The 25,102-nt window shown below is 41.8% G+C and overlaps 1 protein-coding gene across 1 annotated transcript in view; it reads left to right on the plus strand.

Annotated features, from left to right (window-relative positions):
* ABCG5 (ATP binding cassette subfamily G member 5) overlaps positions 1–21,803 on the plus strand; it is a 38,791-nt gene extending 16,988 nt beyond the window's left edge. Inside the window, exons 7-14 of the mRNA XM_067703111.1 lie at positions 1,203–1,342; positions 2,101–2,230; positions 3,049–3,262; positions 3,345–3,550; positions 4,367–4,505; positions 9,525–9,710; positions 19,613–19,725; positions 20,531–21,803. Coding sequence (XP_067559212.1) covers positions 1,203–1,342; positions 2,101–2,230; positions 3,049–3,262; positions 3,345–3,550; positions 4,367–4,505; positions 9,525–9,710; positions 19,613–19,725; positions 20,531–20,724 — 1,322 coding nt within the window. The 3' untranslated portion in view covers positions 20,725–21,803. The remainder of the gene's footprint in view (positions 1–1,202; positions 1,343–2,100; positions 2,231–3,048; positions 3,263–3,344; positions 3,551–4,366; positions 4,506–9,524; positions 9,711–19,612; positions 19,726–20,530) is intronic.
* The last annotated feature ends 3,299 nt before the right edge of the window (positions 21,804–25,102 follow it).

Genomic DNA, 25,102 nt, shown 5'->3' on the forward strand with positions numbered 1-25,102 from the left:
TGATACATGAGAAAGTATATATATTGGAAGGAGGGGCTATCAAGATGGGGTAGCCAGTCACCTGCCTCTCCTGCCTGGCTTCATTCTCCCCACTGTCTGGGGAAACCTTGCCACTTACATACACTTGGAAGAGGACATGATACATTTGGATACTTTCCTCACATTGGGGTGGACCAAGACTGCCTGCTCTTCAGAACAAATAAGAGGGATGTTCTTAAGAACAGGGTACAAAAAGTACCCTGTACCTTTTGGGTAGAAATAAGCTACAGTTAAACCCGCTAAAGAATCCAAGTGCCTGTCCCATCTCGGACTTTGTTTCACAGGTCAGAGTTTTCTGCAGTGCAAAGATGCAGTTGGTGTTGGAAAGTGCTAGACATGAGGTGACATTATGTCTTTAAAAAATTTATTCAAGTATAGTTGATTTACAATGTTGTGTTAATTTCTGCTATACAGCAAAGTGATTCAGTTATACACACACACACACACACACACACACACACACACACATATATACACATTGTTTTTCATATTCTCTTCCATTATGGTTTATCACAGGATACTGAATATAGTTCCCTGTGCTATACAGTAGGACCTTGTTGTTTATCCATCCTATGTATAATAGTTTGCATCTGCTAATCCCAAATTCCCGATCCACCCTCCCCTACTCCCCCTCTCCCTTGACAACCACGAGTCTGTTCTCTATGTCTGTGAGTCTGTTTCGTAGATAAGTTCATTTATGTCATATTTTAGATTCCACATATAAGTGATATCATATTTGTCTTTCTCTGTTGGACTTACTTCTCTTACTGTGATAACCTCTAGGTCTATCCATGTGTGAGATTTTGCCTTTTTAACCAGCCTCCTCTCAGCCTTTTAGAAACACCTGGGTGCCAGCCTGCCAGCCCTCGTTCCCTGTTAGGGTCCCCTGGATGGAGCCCAAACAGTCTATAGTGCCACACGAGAGGCCTGACGTGGTTGCTGCCTTGTCCCTTCAAGGATTCAGGCTGGGATGTGCTCTGGAGCTGGGAGTTGGGCCCTTCCAGGTCAGGTGCTTTCTCCTGGGCTCAGGCTAAAGTACTGCTCACTGCACACTGTTTGGATGGGATAAGACAGCTCAACAAGGAACTGTTCAAATTCCTGAGGCTAGAGCACAGAGCCCAGGCTCGGCAGTGACTCAGATGTCTGACCTTCCTTTGCCGCAGAGGTCATGCTTTTTGATGAGCCAACCACAGGCCTGGACTGCGTGACTGCAAATCAGATCGTTGTCCTCATAGCAGAGCTGGCTCGCAGGGGCCGCATCGTGATCCTTACCATCCACCAGCCCCGCTCCGAGCTCTTCCAGGTGAGGGGGATGTCTGTTGTTCCAGCTCAGCTCATCCAGGGTGGGTATAGGTGTGCCAGGCTGGGGATCTCGGAGTAGAGATTAGTACTTAAACCAGAGCAATCCTGATGGGAAGGGCCAAGGATGGAAACTCAGTTCTTTTAGCACCTATCATGTACCAAATACCTTCTATACGCTAGCTCTTTTAATCCACACAACAACCCTATGAGGTGGGTACCAGCATTTTCACTTTACAGAGGGGAAGAGTGAGACTTAGAAATGATCCAACATTGAGCCAATATCACAGTTAATAAAAAGCTGGAATTGGCATTCATATTCCAGTTGGCTTTCAAGTCTGTGCTTTTCCACTAAATCATATAGAGTTCCTTCCCAAAAATCTCACCTTGATCTCCTAGGATCCTTTTAGGGAGCTATTATTTGCCTTTTATAGATGAGGATCTGAGATTTAAAAAAATTTTTTCGGTCCAAAGTCACTCATTCCGGGGCACGGCGGGGCCTCAAACCTATAGGTCCTCTGACCAGTTCCATGAGCTGTCCTCTATCCTAGACATGATGCTGGGTGCAGGCTGGGAGGCAGCAGGACCCACAGGGGCAACCCAGGCTGGAAGGAAGAGGGATGCATTTTGAGAGGTTCTGATGGCCGCAGTGAGAGTACTGATGTATGGCTGAGAGAGTCAAAGGACTGACTACTTGAGGCTTCTTTTCCATAAGGATGTGGTGACCTGATTACACACTAACACTGTCTGTCGTTCAATCAGCTCTTTGATAAAATTGCCATTCTGAGCTGCGGAGAGCTGGTTTTCTGCGGGACACCGGTGGAGATGCTTCATTTCTTCAGTGGCTGCGGCTACCCTTGTCCCGAACATTCAAACCCTTTTGATTTTTATGGTAAGTTTTTCTTTCACAGTCCCCATCATATATGTTTTCTAAACTTTATCTTCTCAGATTTCTGCCTAGATGACACCAGCACACGTGGGTTTTATTTCTCCTTTTGTTTTGGTGTTTTTACTCTTCAAAAAATTAATTTGGCCGAGCCAATTAACTTGCCATAGATGACCTATCAGAATGAGGTGGGCGATCTCTTTTTTTTTAAAACATTTTACCACTACTCTTCACTTTAAAAAAAATAAATAAATTTATTTATTTTATTTATTTATTTTTGGCTGCGTTGGGTCTTAGTTGCTGTGCGCGGGCTTTCCCTAGTTGCGGTGCGCGGGCTTCTCATTGCGGTGGCTTCTCTTGTTGTGGAGCACAGGCTCTAGGCACATGGGCTTCAGTAGTTGTGGCACACGGGCTCAGTAGTTGTGGTGCACGGGCTTAGTTGCTCTGCGGCATGTGGGATCTTCCTGGACTAGGCCTTGAACCCGTGTCCCCTGCACTGGCAGGTGGATTCATAACCATTGTGCCACAAGGAAAGTCCCGGGGATCTCTCTTGAAATGGTGCACTTCTACTTTGTCAGAGAAAAATTAGCTGAACTTCTGAATTCTCCCAGACAGGCCTATCAGGATCTTCATGGCCCTGCTGTGGTAGCTTTAAAATATTCTGATTTTATAGGTGGGGATTAACAACAGGTATTATTTTGATGAGATGAGGTATTATGGTTAGCACTCCTAAATCAATGATGGAACATATATTATTAGTCACTGTGTATATATGTGCATTTAAAAACACATGGGTCATTTTTTTGTGGGAAAAAAAATTTCAGTGGACCTGACATCAGTGGATACCCAAAACAAAGAACGGGAAATAGAAACCTACAAGAGAGTCCAGATGATTGAATCTGCCTACAAAGAATCAGCAATGTATCGTAAAACCTTGGAGGATATTGAAAGAACAAAACACCTGAAAACATTACCAGTGATTCCTTTCAAAACCAAAGATTCTCCTGGAGCCCTTTCTAAACTGTGTGTTCTCTTGAGGTAAGAGCCTCACCCCATTTTAGATAGGTAGACGTCCACCCATTAAAAAAAAGCAATGAAAACGGGGTTGTTTGGCTTTCAGGAGAGTGACGAGAAACTTAATGAGAAATAAGCTGGCCGTGACTATGCGTCTCACTCAGAATCTGATCGTGGGTTTGTTCATCGTTTTCTTCCTTCTACGGGTCCAGAACGACGTGCTAAAGGGTGCCATCCAGGACCGTGTGGGTCTCCTGTACCAGTTTGTGGGCGCCGTCCCGTACACGGGCATGCTCAACGCTGTGAACTTGTGTGAGTGCCCTGCCCCGGAGGTGGGCCCCCGGGGTCGCGGGAGCTTCTCTCTCCCTGAATATCTCCTTTCTCCAGCTGACGCCTTGCAAGACTCCACCATTATAGGGGTATTTCTCTGAGCTCAACCTGGCCCCCTCCGGGTTCTCTCTCTGGGACAAGGTAACTCGTGAATTAGTAACACCTAAGTGGGAATTAGCTCTCCAAGTGGATCTCCCTGAGGGTCTCTGAGGATCCAGGGAAGCATGAAGTTATGAGGAGATGATGCAGCAGAGTTTGGGCAGGGTTTTTTAGAAGCTCAGTCCTGGTATCTTCTCTTATCCATTAGGAGGCACAGCCCATGGGGGCCCGGATGCCTGGCCAACTTTGCACTGTTAACGTTCTTTTTGGAGCCTATTTTAGGACAGCCAACACCTGGTTTTCAAACTCAGTGGGAGTCCAGAAGCAATACCTAGTTGCCTGATGTTCTGTGCCAACACCCTGCAAGAAAAGAGGACAGAGTGCCTCACGTCACTCATTTGTGTCCCTTTTGCATGTGTGTTCTTGAATTGGTGACACCCCTCCCCCCCCCCACTTTAGAGAGACGGAAATAAATTGTGACGGCTTTTGTAATCCTATTGTAATTCAGGTAGAGTGGATTTCTGGGGTGGGGGTATTTATAGTTCTATGGATGTCAGGTTCCTTTTCTCCATGACTAGGGGGCCCCAGCTGGTTCTCACCATCCAGTGCTGATAGATCTCAAGTTCAGCCTGGGCTAGCACCCCTCCTCCTCCAGCTGTGTGGTGACCGGCTGTTCTGCAACCTGCCTCCCATGCCCAGTTCCTGTGTTGCGAGCCGTCAGCGATCAGGAGAGCGAGGATGGCCTGTACCAGAAGTGGCAGATGCTGCTAGCCTACGTGCTGCATGTGCTCCCCTTCAGTGTCATTGCCACCATGATCTTCTGCAGCGTGTGCTACTGGTAAGGAAGAGGGTGTCCAGAGGCCTTCAGTTTTCCCGGGCCATGCTTCCCAGATGGTGGGGTCCCAGATGGCCAGTGGGACCTGTGGAGGGAGAGCCCCAGGGTAAACAGGACAAAGAGAGGAACCCCCCACTGTGGGCCACACGGGACCTGAGAGCAGACCAGCAAGACTACACGCACCAGGGAATAACCTGTCCCGCATTCACTGCGGGGCCTGGCCTGAGGGGAGGGCTCTGGAGTAGCTGGGACCAGGTGCAGAGGCAGCGAGGCTGTCCACCCAGCTCAGCGTGGCTCCCAGGCTGCTGTGAGCTGGAGCGGCAACGCTGCCTGAGGTTTCATTTGACCGACCTGGGGCATCGTGGTTGGGCTGGGGTGACGGGGGGTGGAGGAATCAAGAGTGACTATGGGAAGAGGGCTTTGGAGAACCATGAAGCATCCCTGATGCTGGGTTTTGATTGATGGTTTGTAGACAGTGCTTTTTATTTCATAGAACATTTTACAGATGCAAATCTGAAAGTGTGTAGAGTTATTTGTTGATTTGTTGTCATAGGGAGATGTATCTTCCCTAATCCCTCTGGCTTTCCCTTAAGAAAAGATGGGGGGAATCATCCGGCATTCTGTGATTCCAGTAGTGAAAGGTGCCCAGCTTGTCCTTCCAATAGAGGACTTTAGGCGGTTCTGGAGACACTGTCTTTCTTCAGGGCACTGGATTCACGTGCAGGTGCTTCTACCCATAACGAGTATAAAGACCCCATGGTATGCGATGTGAATAATTATTATGAATCAAGGGAAATACAAGTAGAAGATAAGTGAGGGCCTGGTTTGAGCTCCAAGATGAAGAGTTAGGAGGTCTTATTGTGCAGACTCTTAGACGTTGTTGTCACCCTGGGGAGTGACAGAGGCAAAGCTGCTCGCTCTGGTTAGCAAGAGGGCGGGCGCTCGCAACCCAGGGCGATGGCAGGGACCACATGGCCCTCCTTGCTGGCCTTGATGAAGCCTCTTATCCTCTGACACTCAGGAACATGCTGAATCTCTGATCTGTGATGTAAGTAAACCACAGGCCCGTCTAGTTTAGGCTAAATGATCCAGGAGCAGATTTTTTTTAAGTGACCGTTTTTGAGTAAGCCAAGGTTGGTTGGAAATTGAGAACCTTGTTAATTTAGAACCCTGCTCCTCAATGTGGCCCACGAAGCCCGGTGTCAGTGTTACCTTGGGGCTTGTTTAACCTGCAAAATCTCATGCCCAGCCCTGCTGAACTGGATTCCACATTTTACATGATCCCCCAGGTGATTTATATGCACTTTAGAATTCGCAAAGCACTGATTTTGAAGACCATATGATATTTGTAAAACTGCCCATGAGAAAGAGTTCTGTACGATTTTAGAAAACAGGGCGGTTTTAAACTAGGTTCAGTATTGTCATGACTCTTTTTGACAAAAGCATAATCATTTCTAGTGGTGGCAGCACAGCTGTTAGCAATGTAGCAAATACTTTGATTCAATGATACAAAAGTTTGTTGAATGCCTACTAGGTGCCAGGCACAGTGCCAGGCGCAGCTACGGATTTAAAGGGGAGTAAACTGAAGGGGCTGCCCTCAAGCTTGCAGTTCTGAACTGAGACGGCCCTGAAAGCCGGAGTGTTTTCTGACTCTTAGCAGCACATCAGACTTGAACTCACTCAGTAGCAAAATCCGATCTGAACCAAGGTGAGGTTCATTGTACTTTTCCCACAGCAACATTCCTGTTTAGTAGATATGTTACAGGTGGAGTCCCAGACCCCACTGCAGCAAGTATCGTCTACACAGTGTGAATGAAGTCTTTCCCAAATCTGTAAATTGCCACATTCCAAAACACATCTGGCCCTAAAGTATTTCAGATGATGGATTGTGGACATAAATCTCCAGATGACTTTAATTCAAGAAAGTGTAAGATTAATATTATAAAGAAGCACAAACACGGTGCGGAGGAATATGATAACAAAGACGGCTGACACACGTGAGCACTTGCCTTTATGTCAGGCACTAAAAGGTTTAAGTATATCAATTCATGTAATCCTTGGCACCATTCTATAAAGGCGGCATTATTAATTATCCTTGTTTGAAGACGAGGAAGCTGAGGCACCGATGGGGAATGTCTCTTCCCCATCTCACATTCATTATCACAGTGAATTACAAAGGAGACCAAGGGTCCATTTGGCTGGATGGGGAGAGGGACTCTTGGAGGCTTTATAAAGGAGAACTTGAGAGATGAGCAACATTTGAATAGATGGAAAAGGAGCAAGGGCGTTTCAGGGGAAGAAAGAGAAGGAGCATAGGTTCAGAAGCAAAAACACACAAGACCTTTCCAGAGAAAAAGTTCAGTTGTGCTGTGGGGAAAGGAGGATTGGAAGGAATAATGGAAAATATGACTGACAGCCTTGGAGCCTGGTAGGTGAGGTGCTGAATGCCAGGCTAAGGGGCTGAAGTGGATTAGATACCGGTACATAGTAGAGGATTTTGATCCCCAGGGAGTGACCCATCTGTGTTGGACTCTGGGGGGTGAGGCTGGCATCACTTTCGTCTCAGACTGGAGAGTTAGGGCAGAGAGGCTGAACAGCCCAGTGAGGAGCCTTGGTAACAGTCTGGGAAAGGCAGAGGCTCTGGTGAAGAGAGCAGCAGTGGCAACAGAAAGGGGGTTTCGCTTTGAGATGCTGGGAAAGTAGAATCGAACGGACTTAGAAATGGAATGGATTTGCTGGGGGGTAAAGAGAGTCATGGATGATGCCTGAGTTTTCAGCCTGGGAGGGTGGGAAGGGGACAGTATCCTTATCAAGTTTGCGAGGAAAGAGAATGGATTTGGTTTTGAATATGTTGCATCTGGGATGCTACAGGACACCCAACAGGAGATGTCAATCAGAGGCACAATAGGTTGGTGTAGAAAGAAAAGGCAAGAGGAGTGAGAGGAGAGGCCTGGGAATGGATTCTATAGGCGAGAATGTCAGGGAGGAAGCGGTCTGAGGGTGATATCTTAAGAGGCACATTCAGAGGGTGGGAAGAGGGAAGCAATCCGGCGAGAGAGGCAGAGAGGTGGTTAGAGTGGTGGAAAGAGAAGCAGGATCGGGCAGTGTCAGAGAAGGCAAGAGAGGAGGGAGTTTCACGACGGTGTAGTGAACCCGTTCAGTACTGCAGAGGTTCAAGGAGGTGAGGCATAGGTTTAGGAGGTCACTGGTGCTCTTCCATAAAAGAGGTTCAGTAGAGTGGTGGGGGTGCCAGTCAGGTTTACCAGGGAACAAGGAGTGAGATGGGAGAAGCAGGTGCTGTTTGAGAAGCTTGGTGGTACAGGAGAGGCTAAAGAGGGGGCAGTTGCTTAAAAGGGTACCAGACTCAAGGAGTGGTTATTTTACAACAGGGTAAGTAAGACCATTAGGGAAAACCATTAGATTGAGAGTAGATGAAACTACAGAAAAATTGGGTAATTCGCAGATCAAGTTTCCAGATTAGACCAAGGCAGAAATAGGAAAATCAGATTAACATAGTACCAAGGATGCAAGTAGACAGGATAAAGCTTGGCAAAGATGGGGTAAGAGATAGAGACAGGGAGAAAGAGAGGAGATGCAAAGCAGGGAAGATAAAGATAGAAATTCACAAAATGGGAGGTAAATCCATCTGCTGAGCACTGGGGAGAGAGTTTGAAATTCCCTGGGAAGAGAGCGTAGTTTAAAGTAGAAGTTTTTATTAGCCATGATAGGACATGACATTGGAACCCAATAAGCAATGAGGAAGAATTAGGGGTCCAGGAATCAGCTGAGGCAAAGTGGCAGAATGGATCCAATTAGCACAGCTTAATTGAGAGAGCAAGGTCCCCAGGTGGGGAATTGGTAAGGCAAAGAATAGCAGAAGGGATGAGGATCTGAGGCATTGAGGGCTTTGGGGAAATGGGAGACAGGAGGAGGCCATGATCAGAAGGGGCATTTTCAGAATGTGAAATCTTGGTCATGCAACAGTTTTGAGTAACAAGTAACATTTAAATCCAAGACATAGTGAGTGATCAAGATTAGGTGGGTGGAGCCACTGGAACTGATCAGGTGACCTAATTAGGAGGCACTGGTGTTGATGGATTATGAAGGTTAAAAACCTTGAGGATAATGATGGTGGACGGGAGTGCAAAACTGACCCTGGTCTAAAAGCTACAAAATCATCAAAGGTGAGAAAATGTCTTAAAAGTCACAGAGGACTGCCTTGAGGCAGAGAATTAGTAGTATAAGCCAACTTCCTGATTTGTATAGGAGGAAAGGCAGATGGCCTTGAAGAGTGGTAGGGAGGGGTGAGGGTAAGACATGCCAACTTCTCTTACTTGCTCTACAAATGGAAGAAAGAGTAGCCATGTCTAAGAGCTGTTGAGGACGTGCTATCACCAGGGAAATGTTATGTGGTGAAAGGAATGTAAGAGGTTAAGGGGCATGGATATAGAGTAGCTTGTTTACAAGAACATGAAGGTCCAATCAGTGGAAGGGGTTGGTAGAATGAAAGACAAGAATGGAATGGAACAGGCCTGGGGAGGGCTAATCCACTGGAGGATGAAAGCAGTGAAGGGTTTTCACGCTGGCAGTAACCCCAGGTAACAAGGATGAGGTTCAGGGAAGGAGGGGCTGAGAAGCAGGTTGGGTGAGTCCTTAGCATTAGGGTAGTAGGCTAGCTAGGGTGGGAGCAGTGCCAGCCAGGCAGAATGTGGTTGCTTATGGAGAAGCCTGGACAGTTCAGCCCTGCTTACTGCAGTTGGTTGTGACCATCCTCTGAGTATTAGTATTTTTCTGTGAGAGCTGAGGGGCTGTAAAAAGGAAAAGGTGGCTCCATTGACTTGGGGCCAACAGAAACAATTTGAGGGACTAAATGGCCTCAAATGCTGGCCCTGGGAGTTTGGCCTGCCCTGCAGACTCTCCCCACCCACCTAACCACCATGGATTTATCCTCAGAAGTCAAGTGTGGGATTTTTCTTAAATGATAACCCGTGGAGAGGAACTAAAGACCTTATGTTTTTCTAGGACTCTGGCCTTATACCCTGAGGCTGCAAGATTTGGATATTTCTCTGCTGCTATCTTGGCCCCCCACTTAATTGGTGAATTTCTAACTCTTGTGCTACTTGGTGTGGTCCAAAACCCAAATGTGGTCAACAGCATGGTGGCCCTGCTCTGCATTGCTGGGGTGCTTGTGGGCTCTGGATTCCTGAGGTAAGATCTGATAATTCAAATGATTTAGACTGGTATGATTTGATGTTAATGATCACCTCATAATGATTATTATAAGGCGTTACAGAGAAGCCCTGTGTGATACTGTGATACTCTATCCCCTTACAGTCCAGAGTATTTATAGTGCTTCCTAGTCAGTATTGCTTAGACTTTGAACTGTTCATTATTTGTTAAATAAAACGTCTTCAGAATGAGAATCAGGAAGTGATGATTGAAGCATGTTATCACATGTCATAAGCCATTATATCAAGAGGAGGAAAACCAAGCTGTCCTCCAGAAATACTCACAGCCTATTACAGGCTAAGTAGCATGCATTTGGTTCATTTCTTCCCTGGCACTGTTGAGTTTCTATTCCAGCTCTCAATTCTCAGTTACTTTAAGAAAGTAAGAATAGTCAGATAAGAAAAGAGGCTGCAGGATAAAAGACTGCTCAAGAAAGCATCAGGACTAGAAGGACACACACCAAATGTAAACAGTAGTTATCTCTGGGTGATACTTATTTTAATTTTCTTGATATTTTCCTATATTTTGTGAATTTTCTATAATGGACAAGCATTACTTTATAACCAAGAAAAAATATATGTACACATACATACATATTGTATATTTTTCTAAGTAGCAGGAAGGGCAGAAAATTTTAGAAGGGTGAAAGTGGGTGATGTGAGTGGGATCCAGTAAGTAAACTATGGGTCCCTGAGAAAATGTGAAGACAGCTCTGTTTCTTTGACTTAAAAATCAAAGAAAAGGGCCCGGAGACCTTCAAGATGGCAGAGGAGTAAGACGTGGAGATCACCCTCCTCCCCACAGATACATCAGAAATACATCTACATGTGGAACAACTCCTACAGAACACCTACTGAATGCTGGCAGGAGACCTCAGACTTCCCAAAAGGCAAGGAACTTCCCATGTACCTGGCCATGTGGCTGACAGGGTCTTGGTGCTCTGGCCAGGTGTCAGGCCTGTGCCTCTGAGGTGGGAGAGCCGAGTTCACGACACTGGTCCACCAGAGACCTCCCGGCTCCATGTAATGTCAAACGGTGAAGACTCTCAGAGATCTCCATCTCAGTGCTAAGACCCAGCTCCACTCAACAACCAGCAAGCTACAGTTTTGGACACCCTATGCCAAACAACTAGCAAGACAGGAATACAGCCCCACCCTTTAGCGGAGAGGCTGCCTAAAATCATGATAATGTCACAGACACCCCAAAACACACCACTGGACACGTTCCTGCCCACCAGAAAGACGATCCTCATCCACCAGAACACAGGCATCAGTCCCCTCCACCAGGAAGCCTCCACAACCCACTGACCAACCTTAGTCGCTGGGGACAGACACCAAAAACCACGGGAACTACAAAGCTGCATCCTGCAGCCTGTGAAAAGGAGACCCCAAACACAGTAAGTTAAGCAAAATGAGAAACACACAGCAGATGAAGGAGCAAGGTAAAAACCCACCAGACCGAACAAATGAAGAGGAAATAGGCAGTCTACCTGAAAAAGAATTCAGAGTAATGATAGTAAAGATGATCCAAAGTCTTGGAAATAGAATGGAGAAAATATAAGAAACGTTTAACAAGGACCTAGAAGAACTAAAGAGCAAACAAACAATGGTGAACAACACAATAAATGAAATTAAAAATTCTCAAGAAGGAATCAATAGCAGAATAACTGAGGCAGAAGAACGGATAAGTGACCTGGAAGATAAAATAGTGGAAATAACTACCGCAGAGCAGAATAAAGAAAAAACAATGAAAAGAACTGAGGACAGTCTCAGGGACCTCTGGGACAACATTAAACACACCAACATTCGAATTATATGGGTCCCAGAAGAAGAGAAAAAGAAAGGGTCTGAGAAAATATTTGAAGAGATTATAGTTGAAAACTTCCCTAATATGGGAAAGGAAATAGTCAAGTCCAGGAAGTGCAGAGAGTCCCATACAGGATAAATCCATGGAGAAGCACACCAAGAAAAATATTAATCAAACTATCAAAAATTAAATACAAAGAAAGAATATTAAAAGCAGCAAGGGAGAAGCAACAAATAACATACAAGGGAATCCCCATAAGGTTAACAGCTGATCTTTCAGCAGAAACTCTGAAAGCCAGAAGGGAGCGGCAGGACATATATAAAGTGATGAAAGGGAAAAACCTACAACCCAGAATACTCTACCCAGCAAGGATCTCACTCAGATTCAATGGAGAGATTAAAACCTTCACAGACAAGCAAAAGCTAAAAGAATTCAGCACCACCAAACCAGCTCTACAACAAATGCTAAAGGAACTTCTCTATGCAGGAAACACAAGAGAAGGAAAAGACTTACAATAACAAACCCAAAACAATTAAGAAAATGGTAAAAGGAACATACATATAAATAACTACCTTAAATGTAACTGGATTAAATGCTCCCACCAAAAGACACAGACTGGCTGAATGGATACAAAAACAAGACCCGTATATATGCTGTCTACAAGAGGCGCACTTCAGACCTAGGGACACATACAGACTGAAAGTGAGGGGATGGAAAAAGATATTCCATACAAATGGAAATCAGAAGAAAGCTGGAGTAGCAATTCTCATATCAGACAAAATAGACTTTAAAATAAAGACTATTAGAAGAGACAAAGAAGGACACTACATAATGATCAAGGGATCAATCCAAGAAGAAGATATAACAATTGTAAATATTTACGCACCCAACATAGGAGCACCTCAGTAAATAAGGCAAATGCTAACAGCCATAAAAGGGGAAATTGACAGTAACACAATCATAGTAGGGGACTTTAACACCCCACTTTCACCAATGGACAGATCATCCAAAATGAAAATAAATAAGGAAACACAAGCTTTAAATGATACATTAAACAAGATGGACTTAACTGATATTTATAGGACATTCCATCCAAAAACAACAGAATACACGTTCTTCTCAAGTGCTCATGGAACATTCTCCAGGATATATCATATCTTGGGTCACAAATCAAGCCTTGGTAAATTTAAGAAATTTGAAATCGTATCAGGTATCTTTACCGGCCACAACGCTATGAGACTAGATATCAATTACAGGAAAAAAACTGTAAAAAATACAAACATATGGAGGCTAAACAATACGCTACTAAATAGCCAAGAGATCACTGAAGAAATCAAAGAGGAAATCAAAAAATACCTAGAAACAAATGACAATGAAAACACGACAACCCAAAACCTTCGGGAATGCAGCAAAAGCAGTTCTAAGAGGGAAGTTGATAGCAATACAATCCTACCTCAAGAAATAAGAAACTCTCAAATAAACAACTTAACCTTACAACTAAAGCAATTAGAGAAAGAAGAACAAGAAAACCCCAAGGTTAGCAGAAGGAAAGAAATCATAAAGATCAGATCAGAAATAAATGAAAAAGAAATGAAGGAAGCAATAGCAAAGATCAATAAAACTAAAAGCTGGTTCTTTGAGAAGAGAAACAAAATTGATAAACCATTAGCCAGACTCATCAAGAAAAAAAGAGAGAAGACTGAAATCAACAGAATTAGAAATGAAAAAGGAGAAGTAACACCTGACACTGCAGAAATACAAAGGATCATGAGAGATTACTACAAGCAACTCTATGCCAATAAAATGGACAACCTGGAAGAAATGGACAAATTCTTAGAAAAGCACAACCTCCCGAGACTGAACCAGGAAGAAATAGAAAATATAAACAGACCAATCACAAGCACTGAAATCGAAACTGTGATTAAAAATCTTCCAACAAACAAAAGCCCAGGACCAGATGGCTTCACAGGCGAATTCTATCAAACATTTAGAGAAGAGCTAACACCTATCCTTCTCAAACCCTTCCAAAATGTGGCAGAAGGAGGAACACTCCCAAACTCATTCTATGAGGCCACCATCACCCCGATACCAAAACCAGACAAAGGTGTCACAAAGAAAGAAAACTACAGGCCAATATCACATAGATGAACATAGATGCAAAAATCCTCAACAAAATACTAGCAAACAGACTCCAACAGCACATTAAAAGGATCATGCACCATGATCAAGTGGGGTTTATCACAGGAATGCAAGGAATCTTCAATATACGCAAATAAATCAATGTGATAAACCATATTGACAAACTGAAGGAGAAAAACCCATCATCTCAATAGATGCAGAAAAAGCTTTTGACAAAATTCAACACCCATTTATGATAAAAAAACCTCCAGAAAGTAGGCATAGAGGGAACTTACCTCAACATAATAAAGGCCATATTTGATAAACCCACAGCCAACATAGTTCTCAATGGTGAAAAACTGAAACCATTTCCTCTAAGATCAGGAACAAGACAAGGTTGTCCACTCTCACCACTATTATTCAACATAGTTTTGGAAGTTTTAGCTACAGTAATCAGAGAAGAAAAAGAAATAAAAGGAATCCAAATAGGAAAAGAAGAAGTAAAGCAGTCACTGTTTGCAGATGACATGATACTATACATAGAGAATCCTAAAGATGCTACCAGAAAACTACTAGAGCTAATCAATGAATTTGGTAAAGTAGCAGGATACAAAATTAATGCACAGAAATCTCTTGCATTCCTATACACTAATGATGAAATATCTGAAAGAGAATTTAAGGAAACAGTCCCATTTACTGCTGCAACGGAAAGAATAAAATACCTAGGAATAAAACTACCTAAGGAGACAAAAGACCTGTATGCAGAAAAGTATAAGACACTGATGAAAGAAATCAAAGATGATACCAACAGAGGGAGAGATATACCATGTTTTTGGATTGAAAGAATCAATATTGTGAAAATGACTATACTACCCAAAGCAATCTACAGATTCAATGAAATCCCTATCAAATTGCCAGTGGCATTTTTCACAGAACTAGAATAAAAAATTTCATAATTTGTATGGAAACAGAAAAGACCCTGAATAGCCAAAGTAGTCTTGAGGGAAAAAAACGGAGCTGGAGGAATCAGGATCCTGGACTTCAGACTATAGTACAAAGCTACAGTAATCAAGACAGTATGGTACTGGTGGAAAAAAAAAAAATATATATATATATATCTCAATGGAACAGGATAGAAACACAAAAAGACCCCGAATAGCCAAAGCAATCTTGAGAACGAAAAATGGAGCTGGAGGAATCAGGCTCCCTGACTTCAGACTATACTACAAAGCTACAGTAATCAAGACAGTATGGTACTGGCACAAAAGCAGAAAGATAGATCAATGGAACAGGATAGAAAGCCCAGAGATAAACCCACGCACATATGGTCACCTTATTTTTGATAAAGGAGGCAAGAATATACAATGCAGAAAAGACAGCCTCTTCAATAAGTGCTGCTGGGAAACTGGACAGCTCCATGTAAAAGAATGAAATTAGAACACTCCCTAACACCATACACAAAAATAAACTCAAAGTGGATTAAAGACCTAAATGTAAGGCCAGACACTATCAAACTCTTAGAGGAAAACATAGGCAGAACACTCTATGACATAAATCCCAGCAAGATCTTTTTTTTTTTTTTTTTTTTTTGCGGTACACGGGCCTCTCACTGTTGTGGCCTCTCCCGTTGCGGAGCACAGACTCCGGACGAGCAGGCTCAGCGGCCATGGCTCACGGGCCCAGCTGCTCCGTAGCATGTGGGATCCTCCCGGACCGGGGCATGAACCCTTGTCCCCTGCATTGGCAGGCGGACTCTCAACCACTGCGCCACCAGGGAAGCCCTCAGCAAGATCCTTTTTGACCCACCTCCTAGAGAATGGAAATAAAAACAAAAATAAACAAATGGGACCTAAAGAAACTTAAAAGCCTTTGCACAGCAAAGGAAACCATAAACAAGACGAAAAGACAACCCTCAGAATGAGAGAAAATATTTGCAAATGAATCAACGGACAAAGGATTAATCTCCAAATTTTACAAGCAGCTCATGCAGCTCAATATCAAAAAAACAAACAAACCAATCCAAAAATGGGCAAAAGACCTAGACATTTCTCCAAAGATATACAGATTGCCAACACACACATGAAAGGGTGCTCAACATCACTAATCATTAGAGAAATGCAAATCAAAACTACAATGAGGTATCACCTCACACCAGTCAGAATGGCCACCATCAAAAAATCTACAAACAATAAATGCAGGAGAGGGTGTGGAGAAAAGGGAACCCTCTTGCACTGTTGGTGAGAATATAAATTTATACAATCACTATGGAGAACAGTATGGAGGTTCCTTAAAAAAATAAAAATAGAATTACCATAGGACCCAGCAATCCCACTACTGGCCATATACCCTGAGAAAACCATAATTCAAAAAGAGTCATGTACCACAATGTTCATTGTAGCTCTATTACAATAGCCAGGACATGGAAGCAACCTAAGTGTCCATCGACAGATGAATGGATAAAGATGTGGCACATATATACAATGGAATATTACTCAGCCATAAAAAGAAACGAAAATGAGTTATTTGTAGTGAGGTGGATGGACCTAGAGTCTTGTCATACAGAGTGAAGTAATTCAGAAAGAGAAAAACAAATACCGTATGCTAACACATATATACGGAATCTAAAAAAAAAGGTTCTGAAGAACCTAAGGGCAGGACAGGAATAAAGACGCATAGAGAATGGACTTGAGGACATGGGGAGGGGGAAGGGTAAGCTGGGACGAAGTGAGAGTGGCATGGACATATATACACAACCAAATGTAAAACAGATAGCTAGTGGGAAGCAGCTGCATAGCACAGGGTGATCAGCTCGGTCCTTTGTGACCACCTAGAGGGGTGGGATAGGGAGGGTGAGAGGGAGACACAAGAGCAAGGAGATATGGGGTTTTATGTACATGTATAGCTGATTCACTTTGTTATACAGCAGAAACTAACCCACCATTGTAAAGCAATTATACTCCAATAAAGATGTTTTAAAAAATCAAAGAAAAAGCTATTGAGCAGCTACTGCATGTAATCATATTTGTTTAATTAACTCTCAGAGCAATCCACGTTCAGTTAAGAAAACTAAGCTCAGACTTGACTTTGTTCTGATCACACGCTGTGAAGACTCTCCGGGGAGGCATGTGGCTCCCTGGAGACAGCACCGACCCTGGAGTCAGAGTCTTTCTCCTACCACTTAATTGCCAAGTTGACCATTGGCAAGTTACTTTTCTACCTAAATTAGTTTCCTCATATATAAAATGGAGATAATGATCTCAGCCCCACCTGCCTCAAGGGATCATGAGACTGGAATGAGATCAGCAACGTGGAAACACTTCATGAACTGTAGTGAGTTATTATAAAGCCAAGTGAGTTCGTTTTGAACAGTCAGGGAGGATATTTTTTTACAGTGACACCATTACATTGTATTTGTCTATGTTGCTTAATTGGCTTGTTAGCATCTATGAAAAATGCACAGATAAGATCACCCCAATGGCATGGGATCAAGCCAGCAAATGACAGACCCAATCTTCAGCAGCATCTCCTCTTTCATATTTGAAACATTATGTGCTCCAATCAGTCTGGCACTATTTCACGTATTTGGTTTATAGGAAAGGGGATTCATTATTCTTGAGAGGGGGGCAGTGGCCAACATTATCAAAATGCTGTTGGGTTCTTTGCAAGATCTCAACATCCCAAGGCTTCACCTGGGTTCTGCTCCATCACTGGGGTGAAACTGCGCTCCTGAAGGCCCCACATCAACCTCCTAGTCATTGAGTTTATGTATTTTCCCTCAAGTCATCATCTTTCCTGACTGAGTGCCTGCAACATGTGCACTTTTGGCTGTCTCTTCCTTTAAACACAAGTGGAAATAGCTTTGTTGTTCTTTCTGCTTACAAAATAATGCAAGTTCTTAGGGGGAGAAATGCACACAATACAGAAATGTATAAGGAAGTTAAGTAAAAGTTACCTGAAGTATCACAACCCAGAGTTAAATTTTGTTGTGTATTTTGCTAGACTTTTATATAATCTTTAATTAAAATGAGCTCATACTATTGTGAAGGAGTAAGGTATGCATGCTTTTCCCCCCTTTTAACAATATAATGTAGATGGTCCCACATCAGTAAATTTAGATCTGTGGTTCCTCCCTCTTGGATGTACTGCAAGGATTGCTGTGACACAGCCTAGCTCTCCTCCTGTGTCTTTCACAGATCCATTTGTCCCCCCTCTGCCGCCTGCACAAAGCCTGGCTGTTGTTCCCTTGGCAGGGCGAGCTCTCTCTGAAAGCCCCCTTTGTTGGGTCTCACAGCCCATCACATGCTGCTCAGTTGCAGTCAGCCTCTTGAGGGCAGCAGCTGTGTCTCATTCATAGTTATAGCTCTTCTCAGTGGCTGGCCCAAGGCCTTTAACCAATTAGGTTTGCCAAAAATATTTGGATTGAGTGAATAAATGAATGACTACTCTCTCTTCTTGGACTGCCTACACACTGGATCAGTCACCAAATCACGGTTTTCTTCTCTGATGTCAAATCACAGATGCACGTGGAGCTTTTGAGTTTGCCTTGTGTGGTATGGTACAAGATGAAGACACATGGTTCCCACCTCACACTCTAGCCATCTGGGCAGCCATCTTCTCATGGCCATCATCCTCTTACAAGCCTTTGTCATCTCATCCTTGACCTTCTGCTGTAGGCTGCTTTGTTTTTTGCTGTTCCTACTCTACTCTTATTCTGGTCCATCCTACTTGCTGGTGCCACTTTAATTTTCTTAAATCACTGATTGCAACGTGACTTTTATCACGGTCCTTCAATGTCAACTGCCTGCAAGGCCTTGAAGTAACCGGCTCATGGCTACCATTCCAAACTCACCTCCCACCGCTCCCACTTCGGATCCTCTGCCTTTCTAGTCCATCCAGTCCCACATGCCTGTGCTCATACCATTCTGCCTTCCTAGAGTGTCCTTCCTCTGCCCCTACATCCTCCCCAGACTCCGATCTGTCCTTTCCAGTTAGCAGCCTCTCAATGTGGCTAATTCAATTTTGTGCCTCAGAAAATTGCCAATAACTGAAAGTCATGGAGTTTGGGGATCACTTGGTGAAACCATAAATACTAAATACAAGAATGTCACGGACATGTAGTACTGGTTTTCTGTACTTTCTAAGCACAAATTGTTCACTACTGTATTTTTATAGCCTTGAGAATGTATAGTTTATGTCTCCCAACTACATTATGAGTCTTTAGGGGTAGGATACTTCTTTCGAATTCCGTAAGCACCTAGAACTAGTGCCTCACAAATAGAATGTAATACATATTTGTTGGTTGATAAAAGCTATTGAGTGAACTAAGAAGGCCACAGGGTCAGCGTGAAGTTTCTCCTGAAACAGGTTTCACAACGAATGTCTGCTTTTCTCACCATCCTTTTCCCCTTGTATTATAGTTTAGTTCTCACTTCATACATTAGCACCTCAAATCTGTTTAATCACAAACGTCCTCCTCTAATGTGGTGTGTTATTTGTTTTCTTTTATATCAATGGTGCTTACCAATAAAATTAGACACCAATCCATCATTAGGGGTGTGTTAAATTAAGGTTCCTACTATAATGGATCACCAAGTTGTGATTAAAAATGATGGTGTGTTATGCTTACTGACTTGAAAGGATGTCTGAGGCATACGTTTGTTTGAAAAAGCAGGTTAGGAAAGAGGATGAGGAGTTTAATTCCATTTATGTAAAATGTTATAAATACACATTACATATATCACCAAAATGTTAACAATAGTTATTTCTGGGCAGTGGTATTTCTTTATACTTCTCAGTGTAGTTTGAAGTTTTTCTAATGAACATATTTTTATAATGAGAGATGAAAAACTATGTATATTCCTGTTGGGAAACATAAGGGTTGCCTTTCTTTTCATTTGGTAGGACTGCTACCAGAGCCTATTGAAGTTCATCTTTCTTTCTTTTTGCTTTTTCTTAAGAAACACAGAAGAAATGCCCCTTCCTTTTAAAATCTTCAGTTATTTTACATTCCAAAAATATTGCTGTGAGATTCTTGTAGTCAATGAGTTCTATGGCCAGAATTTCACTTGTGGTAAGTACTCAATTTTGGAATTTATTTTTACATATTAGTTTGAAAAAAACAATTCCTTGAGGGAAATGTATTTTTTTTTAAGTAAATGCTATATTGTAAAAGAGATTTAAAACTTTGTTTTGAAGAGTCTAACATTTTCTCTGATTTTGAAAATAATAAGCAGTAGTCAAGTTAGTCAGTTGTCAAAGGTCAGTAGCTTAAGGGCACTCCGATGTTTTTAGAAAATGATAGACTTAATGTATACTGAGGTAAACTCTAGTATATTCTGGATGGATCAGTTCCTATACCTACTGAACAGGTTGAAGCAGGCTGCAGTGGCTTCTTCTTCCCCCAAATGTACAGAGTATGTAGCTGAGTGAAGCCATTTTTGGCAAAAATCTGTTCCCTAATCCCACAAGAGGGCAGTGGGAGCACAGCAAGGCCCTCCTGGCCACTGGAAATCCCAGGCCACTCTGTGAAGACACCTAAAGAACAGGGCAGAATTTAGTAGTCGTTTTATCTATCTTTAGGTGATAACATTAGTAACCTTGGGATATTCAGTGCTAAGTGATCATAATTTTTATTAGTACTATGGTACTGAATATACACCCAAAATGTAAACAAGCCCATTTCCATCTTCAAGGCCCCCAACACTCACTACTGCTTCATCTAATAATGAATTCTGGACTCTCTAAAATTTCCTGTATCTTCATGAAGAAGAGTACTTAGCAGACTGCTGAGCATTTAGTGGGCATCTGATAAATACGTGTTGATTAAATTACCTTGCAAGTACCATATTTGACATTGTCAATCTTTTCCCTGGCAGGCAACTCAAATGGTTCTATGTCAACTAATCCAATGTGTGCCTTCAGTCAAGGAATTCAGTTCATTGAGAGAACCTGCCCAGGTGCAACGTCCAGATTCACAGCCAACTTTCTGATTTTGTATTCATTTATCCCAGTTCTTGTCATCCTAGGAATAATTGTTTTTAAAATCAGGGATTATCTCATTAGCAGATAGTAAAGAACATTGCTGCGAAATGGAACTTAAGCTCCTAGATGTACATGACTGCTTTGAATTTCTGAAATAAGAATGTTACGTGATTCTTAGTAGTACCTCGTAAGACTTTTAACCATTAAGACTCCCTGTGCCCCTTGGATCCATGCAGGCCTTGAATGCTATTCCAGGAGGGACATGTGGTATTTGGAAATTGTGACTGAGCTGGTCCAAAGATGTTCATAATAATTCATAAAGTTATGGGAGACTAATGTGACTATTTGTTTTCTTTGTTCTAGACACAGAAAAATAGGTCAGTTAAAGCTTATGCTTACATTTGATAAAGGCTTTGGTAAAAAAGAAAACATTTGAATGATTGTAAGTAACAGAAAAAGTTGTGGTTTGATTGAAGCAAAGCATCACGCAGAATTAGGTAAGAATGCTTTCATTTTCATTTAAAAACCCTATTTACGTGCACATGTCTACATGAGTTAACTGATCACATGGAGAGGATGTTGGACAGACGTTGGATAAAGACCCCTGACACAGAGCAGCCACTCATTTTACTGATGGTTAAAATGAAAAATGGCAGAAGTGGGCTGAACTGAGAACAGCACACTAGACAAAAAGATTAGTTTGCTAGTTTTCACTTTCTGCTTAGTTTACTTATAAAATTAAAAGTAAATGTTACTAAAGTATATGCACTGAGAAATGACATTTTTAAGGTTGGAGAGCAGCTGTTATTTAAAGTCCACATAGAAAAGATGCTCAATTGACACAACATTTACACTAAGAACAGAATCACACACTAGGAATTCATGTTCTTGAATTGTAAAGAGAAAGAATGCTGATAAATGTATATTTTTAGGGATTAAATTATGTATATAGATTATTAAAAGTGGGTTCTGGACTAAATGATCTTTCTGATCTCCAAGTAATTCATGTACAAGTCTGAAGTGAAACTGTCTTCATGTTACCATGGTAACTTTGAGTGAGAATATCTTAGATAATACATGAACTTGTTCAGTTACTGTGACCTAACGTGTAATGAATGATAAATTATAGTATTTGAAAGATCTCACATTATAGTGGGAAAGATCATTTCATTAAGGAAACCACAGTAAAATCCTATTTCTTAGAACAGTATTTAAGGATCTGCAGACATTGGTAAAGTACCAGAATAGTATTGTCAATTTTTATAAAAGGTCTTTGACACTGATGATTATGGTATAATAGTTACATAATGTCTTACAGATTATATATGTCACATCAGTTATAGACAGTTCTGGAGATGATAATCTATTAAAGTAGTTCAAAGAGAGTCCCACAGGAACCTCTTTTGAAATCACTGATTTCAACTTACTAAAGATATGGGTGTACAATGTAAGTGGAAACACTTTCTACTATTCATATGCAGATGAATTTCATTCTAGCTCAGAAACACTTGGAAAATTGACATAGCACGTGACTTCAAGCTATTAAATGTTAGTGATACCGTAATCTTAGAAAAACACAATGACTTTCAACATGTGACAGTTTGTCTCAGTCAAAAATGGACAGTGGGGCTTCCCTGGTGGCGCAGTGGTTGAGAGTCCACCTGCCGATGCAGGGGATACGGGTTCGTGCCCCGGTCCGGGAAGATCCCACATGCCGCGGAGCGGCTGGGCCCGTGAGCCATGGCCACTGAGCCTGCGTGTTCGGAGCCCGTGCTCCGCAACGGGAGAGGCCACAACAGTGAGAGGCCCGCGTACCACAAAAAAAAAAAAAAAAAAAAAAAGGACAGTGATGTATAAGAAAATCAAAATATATAATAAAAATTCCTATTCCCACCAAGTCAGTGAAACTTCTGAGATCAAAACGTTCCCTGTTGATTTAAAGGGAGTTCTTTCTCCACAGCACTCAAGCAGGGTGCCTGTCTGCTCCTAAGACTGCAGTTCCTTGTAGACATGGTGAAATTGTTTTCCAGAGTGCTGGAACCACATGCATTGTAACTAGTTTAGGAAGTCGTATTTCACTACAATAACCAGGTAGTTTGCTATCCACTTGGATACCACTCATCAATCTTGGTGTTCTTGAGGTTAGTAAGTGTGCTTATTTGAAGCTGGGTGCATGGCATATTAGAGTCAACATATTTTATAGTGGAAATGGAAGAACAGAGAATAAATTCCTTTCCTGTTTAATGACAGCAATTATGCTTACTCCAACTGAACTTGGCTAGCAGATACACAAGTCTCCAGGAGTCTGAAGGCTTCTTAAAAGCTATTCCACCTTGGAAATGATCTTAGTTATTACTAACTCATGCAGTCTTGGCCTGCTTGTTGATAGACTATTTCCTTAAATTTGCCTATTCTTCAAAAAGTTATACTCAAAGTAAGTATGTCAGAATCACCAGAGGTGCTGATGAAAAATGCAGATTACTGAGCCCCATTCCAGACCCACTGATTCAGGATCTCTGGGTGTGGGGACTCAGGAATGTGCATTTTCTTTTTTTTCTTTTTATAAAAATTGAAATATAGTTGATTTACAGTGTTGTGTTAACTTCTGCTGTACAGCAAAGTGATTCAGTTATACATATATATACATTCTTTTTTATATTCTTTTCCATTATGGTTTATCACAGATACTGAATATAGTTCTCTGTGCTATACAGTAGAACCTTGTTGTTTATCCATTCTGTATATAAAAGCTTACATCTGCTAACCCCAACTTCCCACTCCATCCCTCCCCAACCCCTACCCCTTGGCAACCACCAGTGCCCTCTGTTTGTGATTCTCTTTCTATTTCATAGATAGGTTCATTTGTGTCATATTTTAGATTCTACATATATATGATATCATATATTTGTCTTTCTCTTTCTGACTTCACTTAGTATGATAATCTCTGCAAATGGTATTATTTCATTCTTTTTTATGGCTGAGTAGTATTCCATTGTATATATGTACCACATCTTTATCAATTCATCTGTTGATGGACATTTAGGTTGTTTCCATGTCTTGGCTATTGTGAACAGTGCTGCTATGAACATATGGGTGCATGTATCTTTTTGAATTATAGTTTTGTCTGGATATATGCCCAGGAGTGGGATTGCTGGATCATATGGTAATTCTATTTTCAGTTTTCTGAGGGACCTCCATACTGTTTTCCACAGTGGCTGCACCAACTTACATTCTCACCAACAGTGTAGGAGGGTTCTCTTTTTTCCACCCCCACTCCAGCATTTGTTATTTGTAGACTTTTAAACGATGGCCATTCTGACCAGTGTGAGGTGGTATTTCATTGTAGTTTTTTTGATTTGCATATCTTTAAAAATTAGCGATGTTGAGCATCTTTTCATGTGCCTATTGATCATCTGTATTTCTTCTTTGGAGAAATGTCTATTTAGGTCTTCTGCCCATTTTTCAATTGGGTTGTTTGGTTTTTTTGGTTGGTCAGTTGTATGAGTTGTTTGTATATTTTGGAAATTTAGCCCTTGTTGGTTGTGTTGTTTGCAAATTTTTCTCCCATTCTGTAGGTTGTCTTTTTGTTTTGTTTATGGTTTCCTTTGCTGTGCAAAAGCTTGTAAGTTTGATTAGGTCCCATTTGTTTATTTTTGTTTTTACTGCCTTGGGAGACTGACCTAAGAAAACATTGGTACAATTTATATCAGAGAATGTTTTGCCTATGATCTCTTCTAGGTTTTATGGCGTCATGTCTTAAGTCATTTTGAGTTTATTTTTGTGTATGGTGAGAGGGTGTGTTCTAACTTCATTGATTTACATGTGGCTGTCCAACTTTACCAGCACCACTTGCTGAAGAGACTGTCTTTTACCCACTGTGTGTTCTTGCCTCCTTTGTTGAAGATTAATTGACCATAGGTGTGTGGGTTTGTTTCTGGGCTCTCTATTCTGTTCCATTGATCCATATGTCTGTTTCTGTGCCAGTACCATGCTGTTTCAATTACTGTAGCTTTGTAATATTGTCTGAAGGCTGGGAGGGTTATGTTTCCTGCTTTGTCCTTTTTCATCAGGATTGCTTTGGCAATTCTGGGTCTTTTATGGTTCCATATGAATTTTAGGATTATTCTAGTTCTGTGAAAAATGTCATGGGTAATTTGATAGGGATAACATTAAATCTGTAGATTGCTTTGGGTAGTATGGCCATTTTAACAATATTAATTATTTCAATCCAAGAGCATGGGATATCTTTACCTTTCTTTGAATCATCTTCAGGCTTCTTTATTAATGCTTTATAGTTCTCAGCATATAAGTCTTTTACCTCTTTGGTCAGGTTTATTCCTAAGCATTTTATTTTGGGGGGGGGTGCAATTTTAAAAGCTATTTTTTTTTTTGCATTCCCTTTCTGATATTTCATTGTTGGTGTAAAGAAATGCAACCAATTTATGTATGTCAATCTTGTATCCTGC

The sequence above is a fragment of the Pseudorca crassidens genome, chromosome 14 (assembly GCF_039906515.1).
Source record: "Pseudorca crassidens isolate mPseCra1 chromosome 14, mPseCra1.hap1, whole genome shotgun sequence".
NCBI lineage: Eukaryota > Metazoa > Chordata > Mammalia > Artiodactyla > Delphinidae > Pseudorca > Pseudorca crassidens.